At 50.5% G+C, this 18,814-nt stretch overlaps 2 protein-coding genes across 3 annotated transcripts; one reads left to right on the forward strand and one right to left on the reverse strand.

Annotated features, from left to right (window-relative positions):
- Nucleotides 1-281: 281 nt before the first annotated feature.
- NUP62 (nucleoporin 62) lies at nt 282-14,477 on the reverse strand. The gene is made up of 2 exons (XM_080908355.1): nt 14,337-14,477; nt 282-2,548 (listed from the first exon to the last, which is right to left on the reverse strand). Exon 2 carries the CDS (start codon nt 2,472-2,474, stop codon nt 909-911), a length of 1,566 nt encoding a protein of 521 aa, XP_080764481.1. The 5' UTR covers nt 2,475-2,548; nt 14,337-14,477; the 3' UTR covers nt 282-908.
- Nucleotides 14,242-18,351, forward strand: ATF5 (activating transcription factor 5). Of its 2 annotated transcripts, none has more exons than XM_080908356.1 (3): nt 14,242-14,418; nt 15,465-15,758; nt 17,123-18,351. In XM_080908356.1, exons 2-3 carry the CDS (start codon nt 15,581-15,583, stop codon nt 17,794-17,796), a joined length of 852 nt encoding a protein of 283 aa, XP_080764482.1. In that variant the 5' UTR covers nt 14,242-14,418; nt 15,465-15,580; the 3' UTR covers nt 17,797-18,351. The 2 variants fall into 2 exon arrangements, with proteins under 2 accessions (XP_080764482.1, XP_080764483.1); XM_080908357.1 differs by lacking the exon at nt 14,242-14,418 and adding an exon at nt 14,604-14,842.
- Nucleotides 18,352-18,814: the final 463 nt, after the last annotated feature.

The following is an 18,814-nucleotide window of genomic DNA, read 5'->3' on the forward strand; positions in this document are numbered from 1 at the left end:
TCCCACTGCTGATGACATCACGACACCTGCACCCATCAGGGCAATGAATAACTTAACCACCTATGCCCATGGGTACACAGGATTCTCTTCTTGCACCTGCAGCCTGCCCAGCCCATGAAGGTAGAGACTGGACCTGTGGCCCACTCAGCTTCCAACCCGTTGACACAGGAGCAGTATCACACCAGCAGTGTCCTGCCCCATCTCGACAAATCTTGAATCCACTACCCACATTCACAGCCAAGTCTGAGTTCACAATTTTTTCTTTATTTAGAAAAGCAACATTTTGATCAGGGACCACAGAGGCTACAGTAGAGCACTGAGAAATAAAACAGACCAGACATGACTGCTATGTATCTAAGATAGGTTTGACACTGGGATATTCAGGAGCAAATCTGCAGCCACTTTGTCCTCAAAGACATTATCAGCAGTCAGTCCCTGCCACAGAAGCTCACAAGATAGGGGTGAGAGGTAGCCAGTGCAAAACTGGTGTTTAGCCCAGTCTGCCCTGTTGACTCTGCTTTGCGTGGCAGAGGCTCTGGAGGACATGGTTAGAAGGGAGTTAAAGCACAGTAGCCATGTCTCCATTCCAGACGGGTTTCTTAGCCAGCTTCTCCTCTGGAGCACCCCGTCCCACTGCCACAGTTGTACTGGAGTGGCTAAAGGATGAGTCTGACCAACAGGAGAGCTAAAGCAAGGGAGCACTGGATTCACCACTTGCCCTTGTTCTTTAAATGCTGGCCTAGAGTTCAATTACCTTTACTCCTGTCTCCAGAGCACATAGGTTATTATATCCACGCACTTCATCATGCCATTGCAAACCACAAATCAAACCAAAGAACATTTTTCTCAACAACACAACCACCTGAAAGCCAGGAGTCCTGCAGCCCAAGGAGCTCCCCGCCATGTGGCTAGTCAAAGGCAATGCGCAGGCTGCGCTCTTGCTCCTTGCGCCGGCCCTCACACACCCGGCTGGCCTCCTCCACCCTCCTCTGCAGCAGGGCAGAGCTCTGGTCCACCCACTGAAGGGAGTCCATGTGTGCATTGAGGATCTTGCAGATCTGCTGCAGTGGGTCACTGGTGTCTGCAGGGCCACCAGCCATGTTTAGGTGCTCGATAATGTCCTTGAGGTCCTGTGCCATGCGCTTGAGCTGAGCATCAATGTTCTCAGCCAGCTTGTAGGTCTTCTCACGCTCCTCATCAGCATGCTGAAGGTAGATGGTGCCACTTTGCTCCTTCACTGACTCTTCCAATGGGCTCAGGAGGTCTTCCAGCTCCTTCTGCTGGGACAGGATAAAGTCCAGCTCCTGGTCCAGCCGCTTCTGATCCAGCTTCACCTTTTCCACCTCTCGGTGCAGGCTGGTGATCTTCTCCCCATTCTCAATCAGTGTGCGGTCCCAGGCATTGACCTGCGTGGCCTGCTGCAGAAAGTGCCGCTCCTGGTCCTCCAGCTCCAGACTCCACTTGTTGATCAGGCTTTCCAGCTGCGCATAGGTCATCGCTGGACCTGTGGTAGTCCCAGCCGCTGTGCTGGAGGCAGGCAGAGCAGTGGCTGACACCAGGGGTTTCAGGCTCAAGGCAAAGCCAGTGGTGGTAGTAGAGGAGGTGGCAGCAGCAGTGGTAGTGGTTGTGGTGGTAGTCGTGGTAGTGCTGGTGGTGGAGGCACCAGGAGCTGCTCCAGGGGCCTTGAGGCTGAAACCCAAAGTCCCAGCACTAGGAGTGGCAGCAGTTGTCACCGGAGCTGAGAGGGAGAGCGCTGGACCACTGGATGAGGCAGGAACAGCGGCTATGGAAGTGAAGAGTGTAGACCCTGCACTGGTGGTGGCAGCAGTGGGCGCAGCAGCAGCTGGCTGTGTTGCTCCTGCTGCAGTGGTCACCAGAGTAGCTGGAGTGAAGGGAGAGCCAGACAGCGCTGTGGGCTGGGCCAAGCTACCCACAGAGCCAATGCTGAAGCCAGAGGCTCCAGGCTGGGATGCACTGCCACTGGTGAACGAGAACCCTGCGGAGCTGGTGGACGGAGCAGAGGTGGTAGAAGAGCCAAAGACAAAGCCAGTGGGGGCCGTCCCCTGGCTAGAGGTGCTGGCACTTGAGATGGCATTGGTGAGAGTGCTGCTGCCAAGCCCAAAGCTGCCAGTGTTGGCTGTGGCAGGTGTGGCAGCTGTGTTACTACTCAGGCTGAGCTTTGGGGTGCTGATCCCCAGGGAGAAGCCTGTTCCTCCAGAAGCAGGTGTTGTTCCAAAGTTGAATCCTGGGGTCTGCGTGGTTGGGGTCTGCGTGGTGAGTGAGAAGAGGCTGGTAGAAGGGGTGGTCGCAGCTGGCTGGGAAGGAGTCCCAAAATTAAACCCTCCGGTGCTGGTGCCAGTGCCAGAAGCAGAGAAGGAAAAGCCAGTGGCAGGTGTGGTGGTCGCAGTCTTTGTGGTCCCAAATGTAAAGCCTCCACCAGGAGCCCCGGTGCCTCCAAAGTTAAACCCACTCATGGCTGTGTATCTCCAGGTGACAGCTACTTCAACTCTGGGCAAATCCGTCAGCGTCTGCAACCTTGGGGAGGATTCTAGAGTAGAGGAAGTGACATGGTCAGATGGCAATTTGGGACAGGCAAGCGCAGTAGTGTGGAGGGTAGTGGGCTGGATGCAGAGCTGGCAGCAGCCCTGCTTCTTCCTTTGCTAACCTGACCAACTCCAGTAAACCAATGGGAGTTGAGTGCTCCTGGGCACACGGAGCTCCCACTACCAGGGAGGAGATCTGAGGCAGGTCACAAGAAGGCACTCCAGTGAGTTGGAACCAGGACATAGGGGTGGGCATGAGAGCCCAGTGCTTAGGGATAAGTGGAGACCCAGGTCAGCTAATCAGATGTTACTTGGGGGTTTTCCAATGGATGGAAACCAGTAGTGGTTGGGAGGGACAAGGAAAATAAGGCACTCTGTAAGCCAAGAGCAGACATAGTCCATCCCATGTAAGAGCATAGACTTGTAGAAGTTTTGACTGAAGCCGCCCCAGGTAGAGCCATCTGGGTACTGTCCCCAAAGCTTATCTGGTGAGGAAGATGACAGAGAACACTGCATCATCTTCCCAGGGCCACAAGCTAGCAGGTGGTGACACAGGACTACGTTCAGTGGACCTGATGGAATCACAGGGCACTTCTCCTATCCTGGTGTGTGACAATGAGACCAAGATGCAAAGTTGGATAGATAGCCCACATGGTACCAGAGACACACATTCCATGTGGAATGAGAGTACATTAGAATGTACCCTTCAGAGCAGTATGACCTCTACTCAGACCTCTCTAAGTGATAGGGGGTGGGGTGGTGCAACCCTTTTGTGGGTTGCACTGCCAAAAGGTTCATTCCACAGTGAAGAAGCAATGCTGGTGGGCTTTCTCATGTTTGTACACCCGTGTGACTAGGTAGTCCTTGTGTCCTTTTCAGTTATTATCTACATTATCTTTTGAGATGGAGTCATTCACTGGGACCTGTAACTCACCAATTAAGCTAGACAGGCTGACCAGAAAGCCCCAGGAACCCACCTACTACACTTCTCCTGCATCAAAGATTATGGCATTGGCCACTATGTCCAGCTTTTTTATGTGGGTGCCGGGGACTTCATGCCTGTGTGGTAAGCACTTCGTGGACTAAGCTGTCTCCCTAGCTGCTGACACGTTTTTCTTTGGTACAGTATAGTCTCGGTGTGAGGCTCAGGCTGGCTTCAACCTTGCAATCTTTTTTGTATCAATCTTTCGAATGAAGATATCACAGGCACAGGTTGTCACATCCTCTCATGTCTGCTCCGAGGCCCCAAGTCTGTGACAACCAGAAATAAACATAGAAGTGGAGTGTAGCAGATGTGAGTGACCCTGTCCTTCCTTCAATATTAACATCTAGCCTCTCTGAGCTCAGCCCCTGCTGACATGAGGACATAGTGTCCTTTGGCATTTTCAGAGTAAAAAGGTGGTTTGCAGGGTAATGCCAATACCCAGCTGTGAATTTCCTAACCAGGGTGTGGTTAACCTCAGGCTTATTATGAATTTAGTCTGTGTCCCCTGCTCAGTGAGTCATCGGGCTGTGACAAGAGCCACATCAGTAGTTCAGAGGTTTTTGGGCAGCAGACCCTGTCCCACTGGCCCCACAGATATACTGGGAAAGATGAGCCTGTGGACAATACACAGCCTAGTACTATGTACACTAATTCAGGAGCCTATCTGCCTGTACCTCTGCCTCTCCAGTGTACCACCACACTCTGGTGGCTCAGACTCTGCTCAAGCAGCTACAGGGGACTAAGAGAAAAGTTGGGTGACGAGCCAGTCAGAAGCTTTAACTGAATGCTGGGACAGAGATAACTACAAGGCAGGGTCTGACCAAGTAAATAAATGATGACCCCTAAGCCTGGAAGCTCTTCAGCTACAGTCCACCTTAGCTATAGCCCTTCCATCTTCATTACAGGAGAGGCTCCCAGGAGAGCCCAGGGGTGAGAAAGCAGACACGGAGGACACAGGAGTCGCCCAGGCTGCTGTGTCCTGGCTCTTTAGCCTTCCCAGCTCCACAATGCCCTCCCACCCATCTCTTGGTTAGTTTTCTGAGCCAGGCTGGCCACCTTGCTCCTGCCTTTGAATGCTGGGATTTCTGATATGAAAGCCTTAATGGTAGTAGAAGGTTCTTCCTACTTCCTAATCATCCATGTCCTCCTGGTCACAGCCAGTCTGCCAATACCTCAGCACACCACCACGGGCCTACCCAAGTCCACTATTTTTCACACTGAACACCACCCGGAGCTTGAGATGCCTACGAGGCAGAGAATCAGCAAGAGTCAGAGAGCAAACAAATTCCACACAGACATCCATCTACATAAAAGCCGAGCACTTGCTGTGGTAGCACTGCTGTGCTCAATAAGGCAACAAATATAACCAGCATATTTTAGGAGACTGGGGAAAAACAAAGGTAGGGTGTGCCTTACCGAGCTAAAGGGCTTGATGGACACAACCCAAGGTCATAGGTCCCTCAGTAGAGTGAGGATGCAGAAGAGATCACAAGCCAGAAAGCTGGGTTAAATGGTGTCAACCTATTTGTCCTAGTTGAAAACCCCCATTTGAGGTGGTCAGTGAACAACTCAAGGGAACTGGGCAGAGGCCATGTGCAGAACATTTATCAAGTGGCTAGAAAGTCAAGAAGGGCCAGAGGCAGATGTGCATGTGTGTGACTGTGCAAGAGTAAGGTGGGCATGCTGTTTCACCTGGGCCATGTGTGACGAGCACAGTGAACACTATCCACCAAGAGATCCCAGCAGCAACAACTCACCCGTGACGAGCACAGTGAACACTATCCACCAAGAGATCCCAGCAGCAACAACTCACCGGAGTCAGGTTGACCACGAATGGCATCTGTTTTGTTCTGGGCACTATGTAAGTGCTCACGGCTAGTCTGAACAAAACTGGTAACTACCATATCACAACAGAGCACAGAGCACCACTACTCAGCCAGCCCTGGAACCTTCTTGAATGGAAAACAGCATCACAGAGGGGACGTAACCCCTTCAAGGCACAGCAGAGGCCTGCCCAAGCCTGATGGAGATGAAATCCATAGGCATCCTCACTCCAGGTCCCTACTGCCCTCTGCTTTTTTACAGTGCTCAACCATATCACTGAGGCCCAAAAGGAGAACACAAAAACACTCCTGTCTGTTGCCTGGCATAGCACAGCACAGAGACAAGAAACAGACCCCACCACACATCTCAAACCCAGCACTTCTAGCTCTAGGATCCGTGAGTCTTCCCTCAGATTCTCCATCTGATTTAAGTAATGGACAAAAATCAGACACCTGTCAGGTGCTAGCTGGGGAAACAGCCTGAAACAACCTGTTAGGTTTTGTCCCTGGTATACAGCCAATAGCCACCAGATGGTGCTGTGACAATGTAGAACCAGGGACTGGGTATCAGCTAGCTCTGAAGGAAGAAACCTTGTGTGAGGTAGTTACACAATGAACTTGAGACCAGCCTGACTATATATGATCTGCATCTAACAAAATAGGGCACTTGCTCTTCTGCTTTTGTGAGTAGGCATCTAACCAAAAGTTTTGCCTTGCTGAGACAAAATGAAAATCTGTAGAAAAAGGGCCATGGTAGGATGGAAGACCACTGGAGAGGCAAGAAAAGGGGGAGCCTGGGCCACATCTCCTCAATGTGCCAGAGCAGCTTCTCTGATTGAAGAAACCCCTCTAGCCCTCGGGAACAAATCAGTCCCACACTTCCTCCAGTACAAAGCAAACAAGGCTGGTTTGAATTCTGGAAGTGGGAAAGGAGTCACCACTCCCTCTGTTTCAGTCACTCCCCTAGCAGCAGACACACAGCTGTCACCTCATTTCTTTACCCCATGTGTCAAAGGAAAGAAAAAAGCCAAGAGAATCCAAAAGTCAATTGTATTAAACAGTTAAGTAAATTACAGCAGAACGTTCCTCTCTATCTGCCCCAGTGTTCTGGGTTCCTGAATGAAAGATAAACACAGCCTTTATATTTTGAGAGAGATATATATGCCTCAATCAGCTCAATGAATGAGCCACTTCCTAACCTCCATGTGGCTAATCCATACCCCCAGCCCCCAACTGAAAACTCAGACAATGATTCGTCTTGAGTAATAATAATTGGAGGAAGACACTGAAGCAGGCATAGTCACTCCTTGGGTAGAGGAAGGGCATGAGACTTTCAAAGGCACTGATTAAATCCTGTCCCTGTGTATGTCTGATGACTACCTGCAGGTTCTTAGCCTTCTCCCTCCTTCCTCCAGTGGAAAACATTCTTTACCTCAGAAATCAGTCCATAGCTAATTAGCAATTACATCCTTTCTTACTCCCCAGGGCCTCCAGCAGCTCAGGTGACAAACAGATACCACCTGCAAAAACCTAACCAGCTCATCTTCAAGCAGAGCCTACAGCAGAGTTAAAGAAAGGGTTTCTGAGAGAGTTCTGCAGTGGGCTAAAAGGATGAACTTGAGACAACATCCATCTAGCACTCAAGTGGGATTCTAAGATGTATCTTTTTATTTGAGACAGAATGTGACATACAGTGGCTGAAGCTAAAGTCACAGGCCTTGTCTAGTGCCTGGTCCTACTGGTTTGAAACAAATTTCTCTCTTGCACTGAAAAATTCTATGCCCAACCCCCCCCCCCTTTTTTGCCTCAAGATAGAAAAAAACTATTTTAAAATTCACCCATGCTTTCAACCACTTGCAGCCAACACTTCTGACCTGAAGATACCTTTAATAATCAAACAGTCTTTATAACCATGGTAGTTCATGATCGTAATTCCACACTTGGCAGGCGGAGGCAGGATTGCCTGGGTTGCACAGTTAATACTAGGCCAGCCAGGACCAGACAGCTAGAGTTTCAAAAAGGAAAGGACCACAGGACTGGCTCAAGAGTTGAATCAGAGGACTGGGGTTTGGTTCTCAGCACCCACAACAGATGGTTCACAACTTCCTGTAACTGCAGTTCCAGAGTTGCCCTCTGACCTCCTTGGCACAGCACCCATGGCGCATATAACCTTACAAAGGTTCACACACAAAGAAACAAATGAAGAACAAGCTCCACAGTGCTCTAAGTAGCTTTCTGTAATAATGCACCCTGCCAGCACACATTTTCCCTTAGGAAAAACTGCAATTCTTCCTTCTGTGTGTATCACACTGTCCTGTAGGGCCCTTCTAGCTTGTTTCTCACTTCAGGTGCTGTTACAGCCCATAGTTGGAATACATTTCCATCCATTCAAGATGTTGACATTCAGGAAATTAAGTTTTCTCTGGAAACAAACACTATATCCCCTCCAACAGGGTTGGGAAGCCAGTCACTTCTGGGTGCACTTGGAGGAAGCTACTGACTAGTTATAGCACATGCTAGTTCCCAAGAACCAGCACTGCACTCTTCTGCTTTAGTTACCAGGGTCTCAGATATATACCCTCATCCACCAGAGGTGCCAGAACTTCCACACCCACTATACCAAAGCATCACTAACAAACATGAGCTGCCATTCAGCACCCACCTCAGGAAGTAGAACTTAACCCACGTGGCCGACAAAAATAGCAAGGCACAAGCTCAGCCTACAACACCCAGCGTTAAACGTGATAAAGGCTTTGATCCACCAGGTCTATGTCTCTGAAACCCAAGTTCTTCAGACCTCAGATGCCACTCAGTTGAGGTTTTCCCAAGCAAAATAAACCAACTCCTCCAGCTAACTACCTGTTAGTGCCAACAAAGGCAGACACAAGTGAGCTACACAAGACAATACACTAGACAATGTCAAGCTCTGCTTATGATAGTGCCAGAAGCCCCAGAAGACAGTGTCAGATTTCCCCAGATTGTTAGGGAAAGGTCCGGGGAAGCTACTAGAGGGGGCCATTGTTACGGACATATGGTGAAGCTACCTGCTCAGGGTGGGAAGGGGTGGTGGTGGCCTTAGGTCACAATATCGTTTTAGGAAAGGACTGCTCCTTGAGGAGGCTCATCACCACCAGCATACTGAAAATCCAAGTTAGACCACAAAGAGGCTCTACTGCACAACCATTAGGGCAGCCAGAAGAAGAGATGAATTGGTGCTATAGGGTGTGGCAGCCACTTTGCAATCCTGGAAGTCAGTTCTTTCAATGAAGTACCCACACCCCAGCACAACACAAACTTGCCTCGCATGTGTACCCCACCCCAGAACCACAGGCCCAAACAGGGTAAAAACAGCCTAACCAATGATCATCAGTTCATCAAAACCAATCAAGGGCCAAACTTGACACATCCATCTATGGAATGTACGTCAGCCTCAAAAAGAGTATGGAAATCTGTCTTAGTACTAAGCACATGTAATTCCAACACTTAAAAGGCTTCCGAAGCAAGAGGATTGACAAAAGTCTGAGGCCAGCATAAGTTATACATTAAGACCCTGTTTCAAAATAAGTAAATGGGGCTAGAGAGATGGCTCAGAGGTTAAGAGCACTAGCTGCATATCCATAAGTCCTGAGTTCAAGTCCCAGCAACCACATGGTGGCTCATAACCATCTATAATATGATCTGGTGCCCTCTTCTGGCCTTCAGGCATAAATGCAGCGAGAACGCTATATACGTGATAAACAAATCTTTAAAAAAAGGGGGGAGGGGTTAAAAAGGGAGGGTTGGTATCCTCTTGGAGACAAGGGGGAGGATGGACCAGAAGGGGGGTAATGAGGCAGCACATTACCATACAGGATCAGTAAAAGTACCAAGAACAAAAAAAACAAGACCATTGCTGGGCAGGCAAGGCTAGGCTGGGTTAAACGAAATGCTCTGCTCTTCCAACTGAACACAAGAAGGCACTACAGAGTGTCCAGAGGATTCTTCTTCTCCGAGCACTTTCTGGACCCTTCTCTCAGCATCCAGGGAGGGCAAGGATCAACCAGGCTGTATGGAATGGTTTCTCTGGGGATCAGGGGTGATAGCAGGCTGTGGCCTCCCTCCCTTCCGTTCTGGGAGAAGCAGTGCCCTGAATACCAGGAGGACCCACCCACCAGAAGACACCTCTAGTCTCCCATTCCTAGTCTCAGATAACATCCCAAACCACTTCCATGTCCTGCTTAGTTTAGGAGGAACAGAGAGTATCTCCTGTTCCCAACTGCTGTGGATGTACCTCTGCTGAGGTGCAGCCAGAGAGAATACAGACTCCAAACCACCCACATTAAAGCTACAAGAGGCCGGACACGAGTGGTTGGGTGTATAAGAATTCTGGTTTCTTCTGGTTTCCTTAAAAAAAAAAAAAAAACACAGAAATAGTATTAAAATGTTTTTATTTTAATTCCAGGTGTAGGTTATGGGGTTGCTTCAGACTGTCCACAGCAGCTATGACTTGCCCTCAAGCTCTAGCAGGGGCTTGCTTTTGACAGCTGCAGATAGTTTGTGATTGCATGTTTAAAACTGTGGAGACTTTTCAGAGAGTACATAAACTATGGAACTTCTAGAGGTGGTCTCAGTTAAGTAGCTGTGCACAAAGAAACAAGTACTCATTCATAGTTCAAACTTGAACTTCAGACAAAATCTATTTCGACTTCCCAGTCAACTCAGCAAAACCTCCTGTCCCTTTGTAATAGCTCAGTCCTCATGCCTGGGCCCTTTCACCACCAACCCTACACTACTTTCCCTGGATCCAGGCTAACAATACATATCTCTTAGAGGACGCAGAATTAGAGAAAAGATGTGGCAGGTTAAATAATGGCCACCCAGATTCATCTACATCAGTACCCATGGGCTGTGAACATTATCAAAGCATTCATTATGGCAAAGCATTCAGTTCGACAAGTTACACGAAGGCTCCTTCAAGACTCAATTACCCTGAATTATCTGTGTGAGAGCCCAATGCTCAAGCACAGGGCTTCTGGAAAGCAGGAAGTTTAAAGGAAGGAGAAGCTTCAAGTTGGACGGAGGCAGAAAAGCCTCAGGGGACACAAGGAGCCCCAAAATGAGGCAGCCTTTAGATACTAGTATGGCCAGAAACCCAGTCAGTGCCTGGGGAACTCCAGAGACAAGTGTTTGCTGTCTGAATCTTTTAAAAACTGTCATAACAGCTGAGGGAATGAATCAATACAGACGACACTGAAATGTAGGAGCTGGTACAGAAGCATGAGGCTGACTCCAATGTGGTAAGTTACAACAGTGACTTCTAAAGGGGAAGTGTTGTAAGGGAAAGGCAGGGGCTCTAGAGAACTCAGCACCTGGCCACGTGGCACTGCCCTTTCTCCTTTCCCCAGCTGAACTGGCCTTGGCCTTCCTGCCCTTGTTTGCCAGACACCCACACTTCCAACCCCTGACCCCTGGTCTTACTGACCCAGTTTTACTTGCTCCCTAGCAAGTTTTCTGTCCTCACACAAGCAACTGATTCAGAAGTGCACTGCTGCCCACGGGGTTGGGGTGAGAGTAGCACAGTGCTGGGGGCTGAATGATTCTGGGCAAGAACAAAGTCCCGACCTTATCCTCTCTGTACTGGAACAGACAGTCAAGGACACAGATATCCATCTGTTAGAGGTCAGAATGCACAAGTGCAGTAGGAGAGGAAGAGAAGCTACACCAGGTTCTGAGCTCCTAGAAGAGCTTTCCCTTGGGCTACACCCTTAGCTTACACCCGCAAGCAAGCATTACATTGTGCAGATGAAGACTCATCCCTCCCTGTACCAGGTCCTTTTACTTGGGAAAATGAGAGACGCAATGTCATGTGCACTCACATTGGGAAGAAAACCAACAGGTTGGTGCCCACCCCTCCAAGATGTAAGTATGCAGACCAACTCTAGCCCTTAAACAGAACCTATAAAGCCCATCCTTTTCCATCACATCAGGCTGTTCCCTCAATTGGGAAACCAGGCCTTTCTACAACAGTACAGGTGATAAGAAGCAACTGGGAGGACAAGAATAAAGATATTTATGAAGTGTCACAATGAAAGCTCTCTGAATACTAACCAAGACAACAACAAAGCCTAGTTAACAGTCCAGGTTTGAGGCCTCACAGGATCCTGGAAGTTGAGCAGGGTGGAGAGCGCTATCAAAGACAGCTGTGGCCATGCATAATTCTTCTTACCCTTTCCAGGCCTCAGTCTTGTCTTTCACAATCAAGCTAGGGGCCTTTGGGATACTAGGCCCCTTCTTAGCACAAAGCCCCAGATTCTCGGTGTTCTGCCCAGGGGGCTCCTATCCAGGTCTTTGCTACTTAGGAGCTGTTGCCAGGTGCTCTGTGGTCCCCAGAGAATTCCCTTACCCCTTCCTACCCATCAGAGCCACGGCTGATGCAACTGCCTGCAACCTGCCACCTCACTCCCCAGTTCAGACCCCTCCGCACTGGAAAAGAGTTCCAAAGAGCTCCACCCATGCTCTGGCTCCCCACAGGATTAGTTTGTTGTTTGAGAGGAAAGAGGCTGGGCTGCCATTTGAGACTGGGTAAGGGTTAGAGATAGAGAATGACACCCATGATGGACACAGCACAGGTCTGGGTACTGGCCAAAGCTCAGGGCAGCAGGCCTCCATGGATGATCACCAACCACAACTACCATAAAGTGATGGCGGTATACATGCTGGGAAGGGCATGGCAGCTAAATGTGAAAACCGGCACTCACTCAGCACAACTGGGTCAAGATGAATTTGGGGGTGGGACCCCAGGAGAAAAAAAGGATGTGCAGACCCTTGGCTGTGACAGAAGCACTGTGGGGAAGACTATGCTGGTACCCCACTCCCCACGGTTTTTGAAACCTCTTTTATCATTCCAAAAGTTTACTTTAATACCAAATTCGAGGAAAGGAGCACCACGGGCACTGCAACATGGCATACTGTTTCCAAAAAACAAAAACAGCACCTGTGGGGACCAGGGGTGCAGCTCAGGCAGTAGATAGCCTGACTAGCATGCAATGCATGGAGGCCCGTCCATCCCACTGTATTAGTAGCAGCCTGTGTCAGTGTCTAGCCTAAGCAGACTTAATGTAGCCCATAGCTAGTAACTGAGGGCTGGAGTCTGCACACATCAGATCATGTGGCTACCTGTGCTCAAACACTGGCAGCAGATTACAGTGCCCACTCCAGGATGGAGAGATGGATGGCTCAGTGTTACAGAGTACTACTGACTGCTCATCCAAAGGTCCTGAGTTCAATTCCCAGCAACCACATGGTGGCTCACAACCATCTGTAATATGATCAGATGTCCTTTTCTGCTGTTTGAAGACAGCAACAGTGTACTCATACATAAATCTTTTAAGAGTGCCCACCCCAAGGGAAAATAATCACAAGGACTACTGCTTGCAACTTTCAAAATACACCTGCTCTCAATCTTTTTTTCTTTTACAGTTCCAGAGCCTGAAAAGCAGCACTCTAGCCAACTCAGCCCACCACTCCCCAACCCCAGTCCATTATAACTTAAAAAAAAAAAAATCAGGATCTTTTAAAGATGGTCAAGAACTCAATTTCTAGTCCAGGCAAGCAGTGGGTTTTTTTTTGTTTTTTTTTTTTTTAATTTTTAACTTCCAAAACTCGGGCCTTCGCCTGCTAAATAGTTAAGATACTAGGTCTGGTCTTTGAGTTTTTTCCTTTTAAAAACAGAGGCCAGCCAGTATGACCTTGAACTCATGATTCTTTCTGCTTCCATCTCCCAAATTCTGGGAATACAGGCAAGTACCAAGCCCAGTCCACGTGGCATGGGGACAGAACCCAAGGTTCTTGTGTGAAACAGGCAAGCATTCTTGAGTTCCATCTCCACCCATTCAGCCCCTCAGCTGCTAGAAATGATAGGCTGACTTCCACATGACAGCTATTTATGAACTTGGGTTACTATCATCCTGAGGAAGGAGAAGAGGGATTCTTTTACTAAATGGAATATAAATGTCCTGTTTTGGATACTATCAAGAAACAATTATCTAATGGGGTCAGCAAGAGAGCAAGGACTGACTCCAAGTTAGTCAGACCAAGGAGCAAACACTAAGAGGTCGGCTGGGAAGAGCACCAGCACGTAGCAAGTAGTGATGACCGGAAACAGAAACCTTGGCGGTGAAACACGCAGGATGATCATATGGACATGGTGTATGGCTAAGAATCTGGGGTAGGGAGACTGAAAGAGGTGAAATCAGGCCCCCAGGGGTTTTATCTAAAGTAAAACACAATGACTTTAAGTAGATAAAGTAACTCAGTGGGGAAAGGCTGCCAAACAATCTGACCTGAGTTCTATCCCTGGGACCCACATCGTAGGAGCACCAACTTCTGTTAGCCCTCCCCCTGAATACCACACACATTCAAAATAAACGTTAAATCAAAAAGGTTGAAGAGCCCCGTGGCTAGGACTTCGTAGCCTACTCTCCGCTAATATATTTGTGCATGTATTTACAGCGATCTATAAATACTTGAGAGACATTATCTCGCCGTTGCTGCCTTGAACTCGCCTATAAGGCCTAAGCTAGCTAGCACTCGCCATCCCGCGATGAGCTTAACCCACGAGGTCTCTCGGGGCGACATCGGTTCGGAACTGGTGGCAAACTCGTGAAGCAGGGAAAGAGGACGAGATCGACTATGATCCGGGCGACTCAGGAGACCGGGCCCGGGAGCCCAGCCTGAAGCAGTGAGTGAAGGGTCAGGGAGCGACATGGCGGGCCCGGGGTCGCCACCGCCCCGTCGGGGCCCCGCGAGGGCGGGGCGCGGAGGGATCCAGGCAGCCCGCGCTGCGCTGCGCCGCCCCCGGTATATCTGTCCCCAGGCCCCGGGGCCGCCTCATTTTCAACCCTCTCAGCACAGTCTCCCTTAACGCTCCCGCCACGCCGCCTCCGCCCGCGCAATGGCTCTGTAGCCGCGACCCCGTCGTGTCCCCCGCCCCGTTTCCGCGCTCACCGCGCCTTCACTCTCCGCGCACACCGTCTCTTCAGCCGAGGCCGCCGCCGCCGTTGCCTCCTCTCCTTTTCGCAGCCATGGAGTGAGTAACCGCTCGCCCCTCCCTCTCCAACCGCCTTTCCCGCCCTTTCCCAGAGCTCGCGGGGCTTCACGGGTCGGCCTCGTGGGGGGGTGGGGAACAGAGTGACGAACGACGGTCGCGCAGGCGCAGAAGAGGGAAGCTGGCGGCCGGCGCATGCGCTGAGCAAGCGCACTAGGATAGAGCCTGGGGGAAGGTGTGCTTCCGGAAAGTTCGGGGTCTTTTAGGGTCGGCTCGCGCGCCTTTGCGCCTGCGCGCTAATTCACAGACCCTCTTCCTCCTTCCCCCTCGGAGGATACGACCCCACACCCTGTTACGCATGCGCATTACTTTATTCCCGGCCTGAACTACGGAGGGCGGCGGTAATTGGCTAAACACTCGCACTGGTCCCCAAGAGGGTAGTGGCGTAACAATGGATCCGGTCCAGGTCTGAGCTTGCGAGTAATCAGCGGGAAAGGGTGGGGTTCCTCGAGGCTCAACTTCCCTCCAATCAGGCACCTTCTGGGGCGGGGATTGGCTTAGATTGACAGCGAAGGATAAGGAATACCTTTAAGAGTTGGAGCTAGAACTACGGGGCGGGGCTTCTAGGGACTTGCTAGTTGGGGGCGGGAACTGACTGACTGATAGAAATGTGGGCGGGGCTCCCGTAGTATCTGTAGAAGTCACTTAAAATTTTAAGCGGAGAGTGGGATTTGTGTGCGTGACACTGATGAAGGGCCCAGGCATGGCAGAACTATTCTGGGAACTCTAAAGGGGGTATAGTCTAAAGAAAATATTGATGCGAAAGGGCCACGGCTACAAGAAAATTCCTATGGAATTGAAATTTTTACGAAGAGAAATTAAGATGAGGTAGGTAGGAGGGGCTAGAGGTAATTCCCCTGGGAAAACACTAGGTTTCTATGTGTTGAGGGAAGAGATGGGGCTGGCGAGGTTCCAAAAAACTGCCTTGGGAATGTGTGGAGCTCTGGAATTTTCGGAAAGAGTGGATAGCCTGTGGGGTCAAACAGCTTTGACCCCACCCCACCCACGCCCCCTTGTGTTCCTCACAGGTCCTCCACCTTCGCCTTGGTGCCTGTCTTCACCCAACTGAACAAGCTCCCACGCTGCCTCCCAATTGCTGGTGCAGCTTTCATTGCCATCGCTGACCTGCGCCTGTGCCTCAGCCATGTCACTCCTGGCGACCCTGGGACTGGAGCTGGACAGGGCCCTGCTCCCAGCTAGCGGGCTGGGCTGGCTCGTAGACTATGGGAAACTCCCCCTGGCCCCTGCCCCCCTGGGCCCCTATGAGGTCCTCGGGGGTGCCCTGGAGGGCGGGCTTCCAGGGGGGGGAGAGCCTCTGGCAGGTAAGAACAGGTAAAGAAGAGAAGTGGGGTTGAGCTGGAGGTGGGGTGGGCAGAAAAGGAAGAATTTATTCATTCACAGGATCAGTACTGAGGGCTTTCGGTGTGCTCAGGACTGTTCTGTGTCCAGGGTTCAGAGCAGGAAATCCCTAAGCTCATGGGAATGTCAGGAGACAGAAGAGGGAAGCCAAAGCTTAGCTGAAAAGTAATGAAGGACAGAGTTGAGAAGTCAGCCTTCGCCAAGTAGACATCTGATCTGAAGGCTAAGCAATGGGCAAAAGGAGCATGATAAGACCTGAGGGGGCTCCATCCCAGAGACTCAGGCAGACAGTCTCTTTGACTGCATAACAGATGGCTGTCCCAGACTGCCCTGGTGGCATATGCCCATAGCTCCCCCTGTTCGAGGCTTCTCATCCTCTTGAGCCCACGCCAGCCTAGGCAGCATAGTAAGAACATAGTTTTCAAACATCTCAGAAAAACAGAAAAGGAGACACACACACACACACACACACACACACACACACACACACACACACACACGGGGAAAGGAGGAGAGAGAGTTGTTTATAGTCCCAGCACTCTGGGAGAGAGAAGTTTGAAAGTATCCTCAGCTACAGAGTAGAGAGCAGGTCCAAGGCCAACCTAGTCTGCACAAGACTTTATCGCCAATAAGTCAACAGATGAGGAAAGGGGAGAAGACGTAGGAGTGGGGTGCAGACAACCAGCCTGGTTACGGAGAAGGATTACAGAATTGGGAGCTAATCATTATTGGGTGGGTCGTTAGTTGGGTGACTGCTTCACTGAGTGGTTGACTGATTATTTCATCGGTTGGTTGGTAAATTAATCAGTGGGTTGACTGATTGAAATCATTGATTGACTAGTGAGTTGATTAGTTAATCAACAGGTGGCCTGGTGAACGGACTGGATGATTGGCTGGTTCATTGATTAGATGGTGGTTTAGCTGATGGCTGGTGAACTCTTTGGTTGGCTGGTTCATTGTTAGTGGGTCAGTTTGTTGATTGTAAACTACAGTTGGGTGATTGGCTGGCTTGTTCGTTAATTAACGAATGTGTCTGTGGGTTGGTTGTCTGGTGAATGGTATGATTGGGAGGTTGGTTGGTTGGCTGGTAAATTCTATGGCTGGTTGTTTGGTTGGTTAGTTCATTGTTTAGTGGCTTGGTGGGTAAACTAGCTATCTGACTGGCTGAATGGTTGATTGGTTTCTCCCATGACTTAATGGTTGCTGACAGGCCTATTATTTGATGACTGCCTGGCTGGTCATTTGTCACTTGAGTGAATGGGACATGAGTGAACACCAAGTGAATAAAGCACAGACCTTAGGGACTTCTATGTCCCCCGATCCCCAGGTGATGGCTTCTCTGATTGGATGACTGAGCGGGTGGACTTGACAGCCCTCCTTCCTCTGGAGGCCCCTCTGCCCCCAGGCACTCTCCCCCCACCCTCCCCGGCCCCCCCTGACCTGGAAGCTATGGCATCTCTACTCAAGAAGGAGCTAGAACAGATGGAAGACTTCTTCCTTGATGCCCCACTCCTCCCACCCCCCTCGCCACCCCCACCTCCACCCCCACCACCGGCACCTTCCCTGCCCCTGCCCCTGCCCCTGCCCACCTTTGATCTCCCTCAGCCCCCTACCCTGGATACCCTGGACCTCCTGGCTGTTTACTGCCGCAGTGAGGCTGGGCCAGGGGATTCAGGCCTGGCACCCCTGCCCGTTCCCCAGCAGCCTCCCCCTCTGGCCCCTCTGCCTTCACCCTCCCGACCAGCCCCCTATCCTAGTCCTGCCAGCACCCGAGGGGACCGCAAGCAAAAGAAGAGAGACCAGAATAAGTCAGCTGCTCTCAGGTACCGCCAGAGGAAGCGGGCAGAGGGCGAGGCCCTGGAGGGCGAGTGCCAGGGGCTGGAAGCTCGGAACCGGGAGCTGAGGGAGAGGGCGGAGTCGGTGGAGCGGGAGATCCAGTATGTGAAGGATCTGCTAATTGAGGTGTACAAGGCACGAAGCCAGAGGACCCGCAGCACCTAGGGTACGGGAGGAGGGAGGTCTGTTTCACTTTCCTGTCCATCCATGTCTAGGTCTCCCCTCTGCCTACCCCCATTATGGGTTATTTGGAATAGTCAGTTTCTATACCCCTTCAGTGCAACTGAGAAACCAAGGTCCTCAGGTAATTGGAGGGGCCAGCCTGATCCCCGGTCTCTGGAGTCTTAAAACAAGTGTGTTTTTGCAGGTAGTCCTAGTTGGGTGGGGGGGGGGGGAGGCTGCTAGGCCTAGCGTGGACGTAAGGTAGGAAGCTACTCTGGGTGACTGCACAGGAGAACCTAGTCAGGGAGGGACGGCTTTAAGGAGAGGACTTGGAGCACAAGTGAGAAGCCAGCCAAAGAAAGGGAGCCAAGTCCTCAGAAAAGAAGGAAATACTGGTCTAGGGTCAGGAAGGGGATGGCTGTAGCTGGCAACTAGGGGGTTATATTTTAGCTCTGTAAGAAAATCAGTGTTTTGTGAAGGTATGGGGAAGGCTTGTATCTAGTGGGGGCTGATCCTCCAGGGGTTATGGGCAGAAATAAAATGCAGACTTTTCCTGTGGCCTGTGTGTCTTATCTTTGAGAGGAGACTCTGGGGAAAGCGAGTCTCAGGTTAGTCGTAAAGACAGAGAATAAACCAAAGGGCTGGGCTAAGGCTCTACAGTGCACATGCGCCTAGCATAAGAGAAAGAAGTTGGGTGTGGTGGCTCATGTCTGCAGTCTCAGCATTTGGGAGGCTGAGGAGGAAGGATTGCTCTAAGTTTGAGGCCAGCCTTGGCTACAGAGTGAGCCCATCTCAAAACAATGAAGCCCAAATAAAGGTAACGAGCAACATTTGTCCATTGGCAAGAACATGACATATGACCAGTAAAGACAGGGCCATGTTGACACCAAGGTTGGTTACATTTACATTGGCAGCAGAAGACAAACCAAAGGTAATATGGCATAGCCACACACCAGGAAGAATACCATCAAACACAGCTAGATCATTGCAGTTGTGGACAGAGAGGCCTGTGCAGACAGCT

The sequence above is a fragment of the Micromys minutus genome (assembly GCF_963924665.1).
Source record: "Micromys minutus genome assembly, chromosome: 32".
Classification (NCBI taxonomy): Eukaryota; Metazoa; Chordata; class Mammalia; order Rodentia; family Muridae; genus Micromys; species Micromys minutus.

Bases quoted from the DNA above. Each gene is read 5' to 3' on its own strand.
- ATF5 (XM_080908356.1), top strand. From the start codon at position 15,581: ATGTCACTCCTGGCGACCCTGGGACTGGAGCTGGACAGGGCCCTGCTC. The intron at 15,759-17,122 runs GTAAGAACAGGT...CCCGATCCCCAG, and splicing joins GGGGGGAGAGCCTCTGGCAG to GTGATGGCTTCTCTGATTGG.
- NUP62 (XM_080908355.1), bottom strand. From the start codon at position 2,474: ATGAGTGGGTTTAACTTTGGAGGCACCGGGGCTCCTGGTGGAGGCTTT.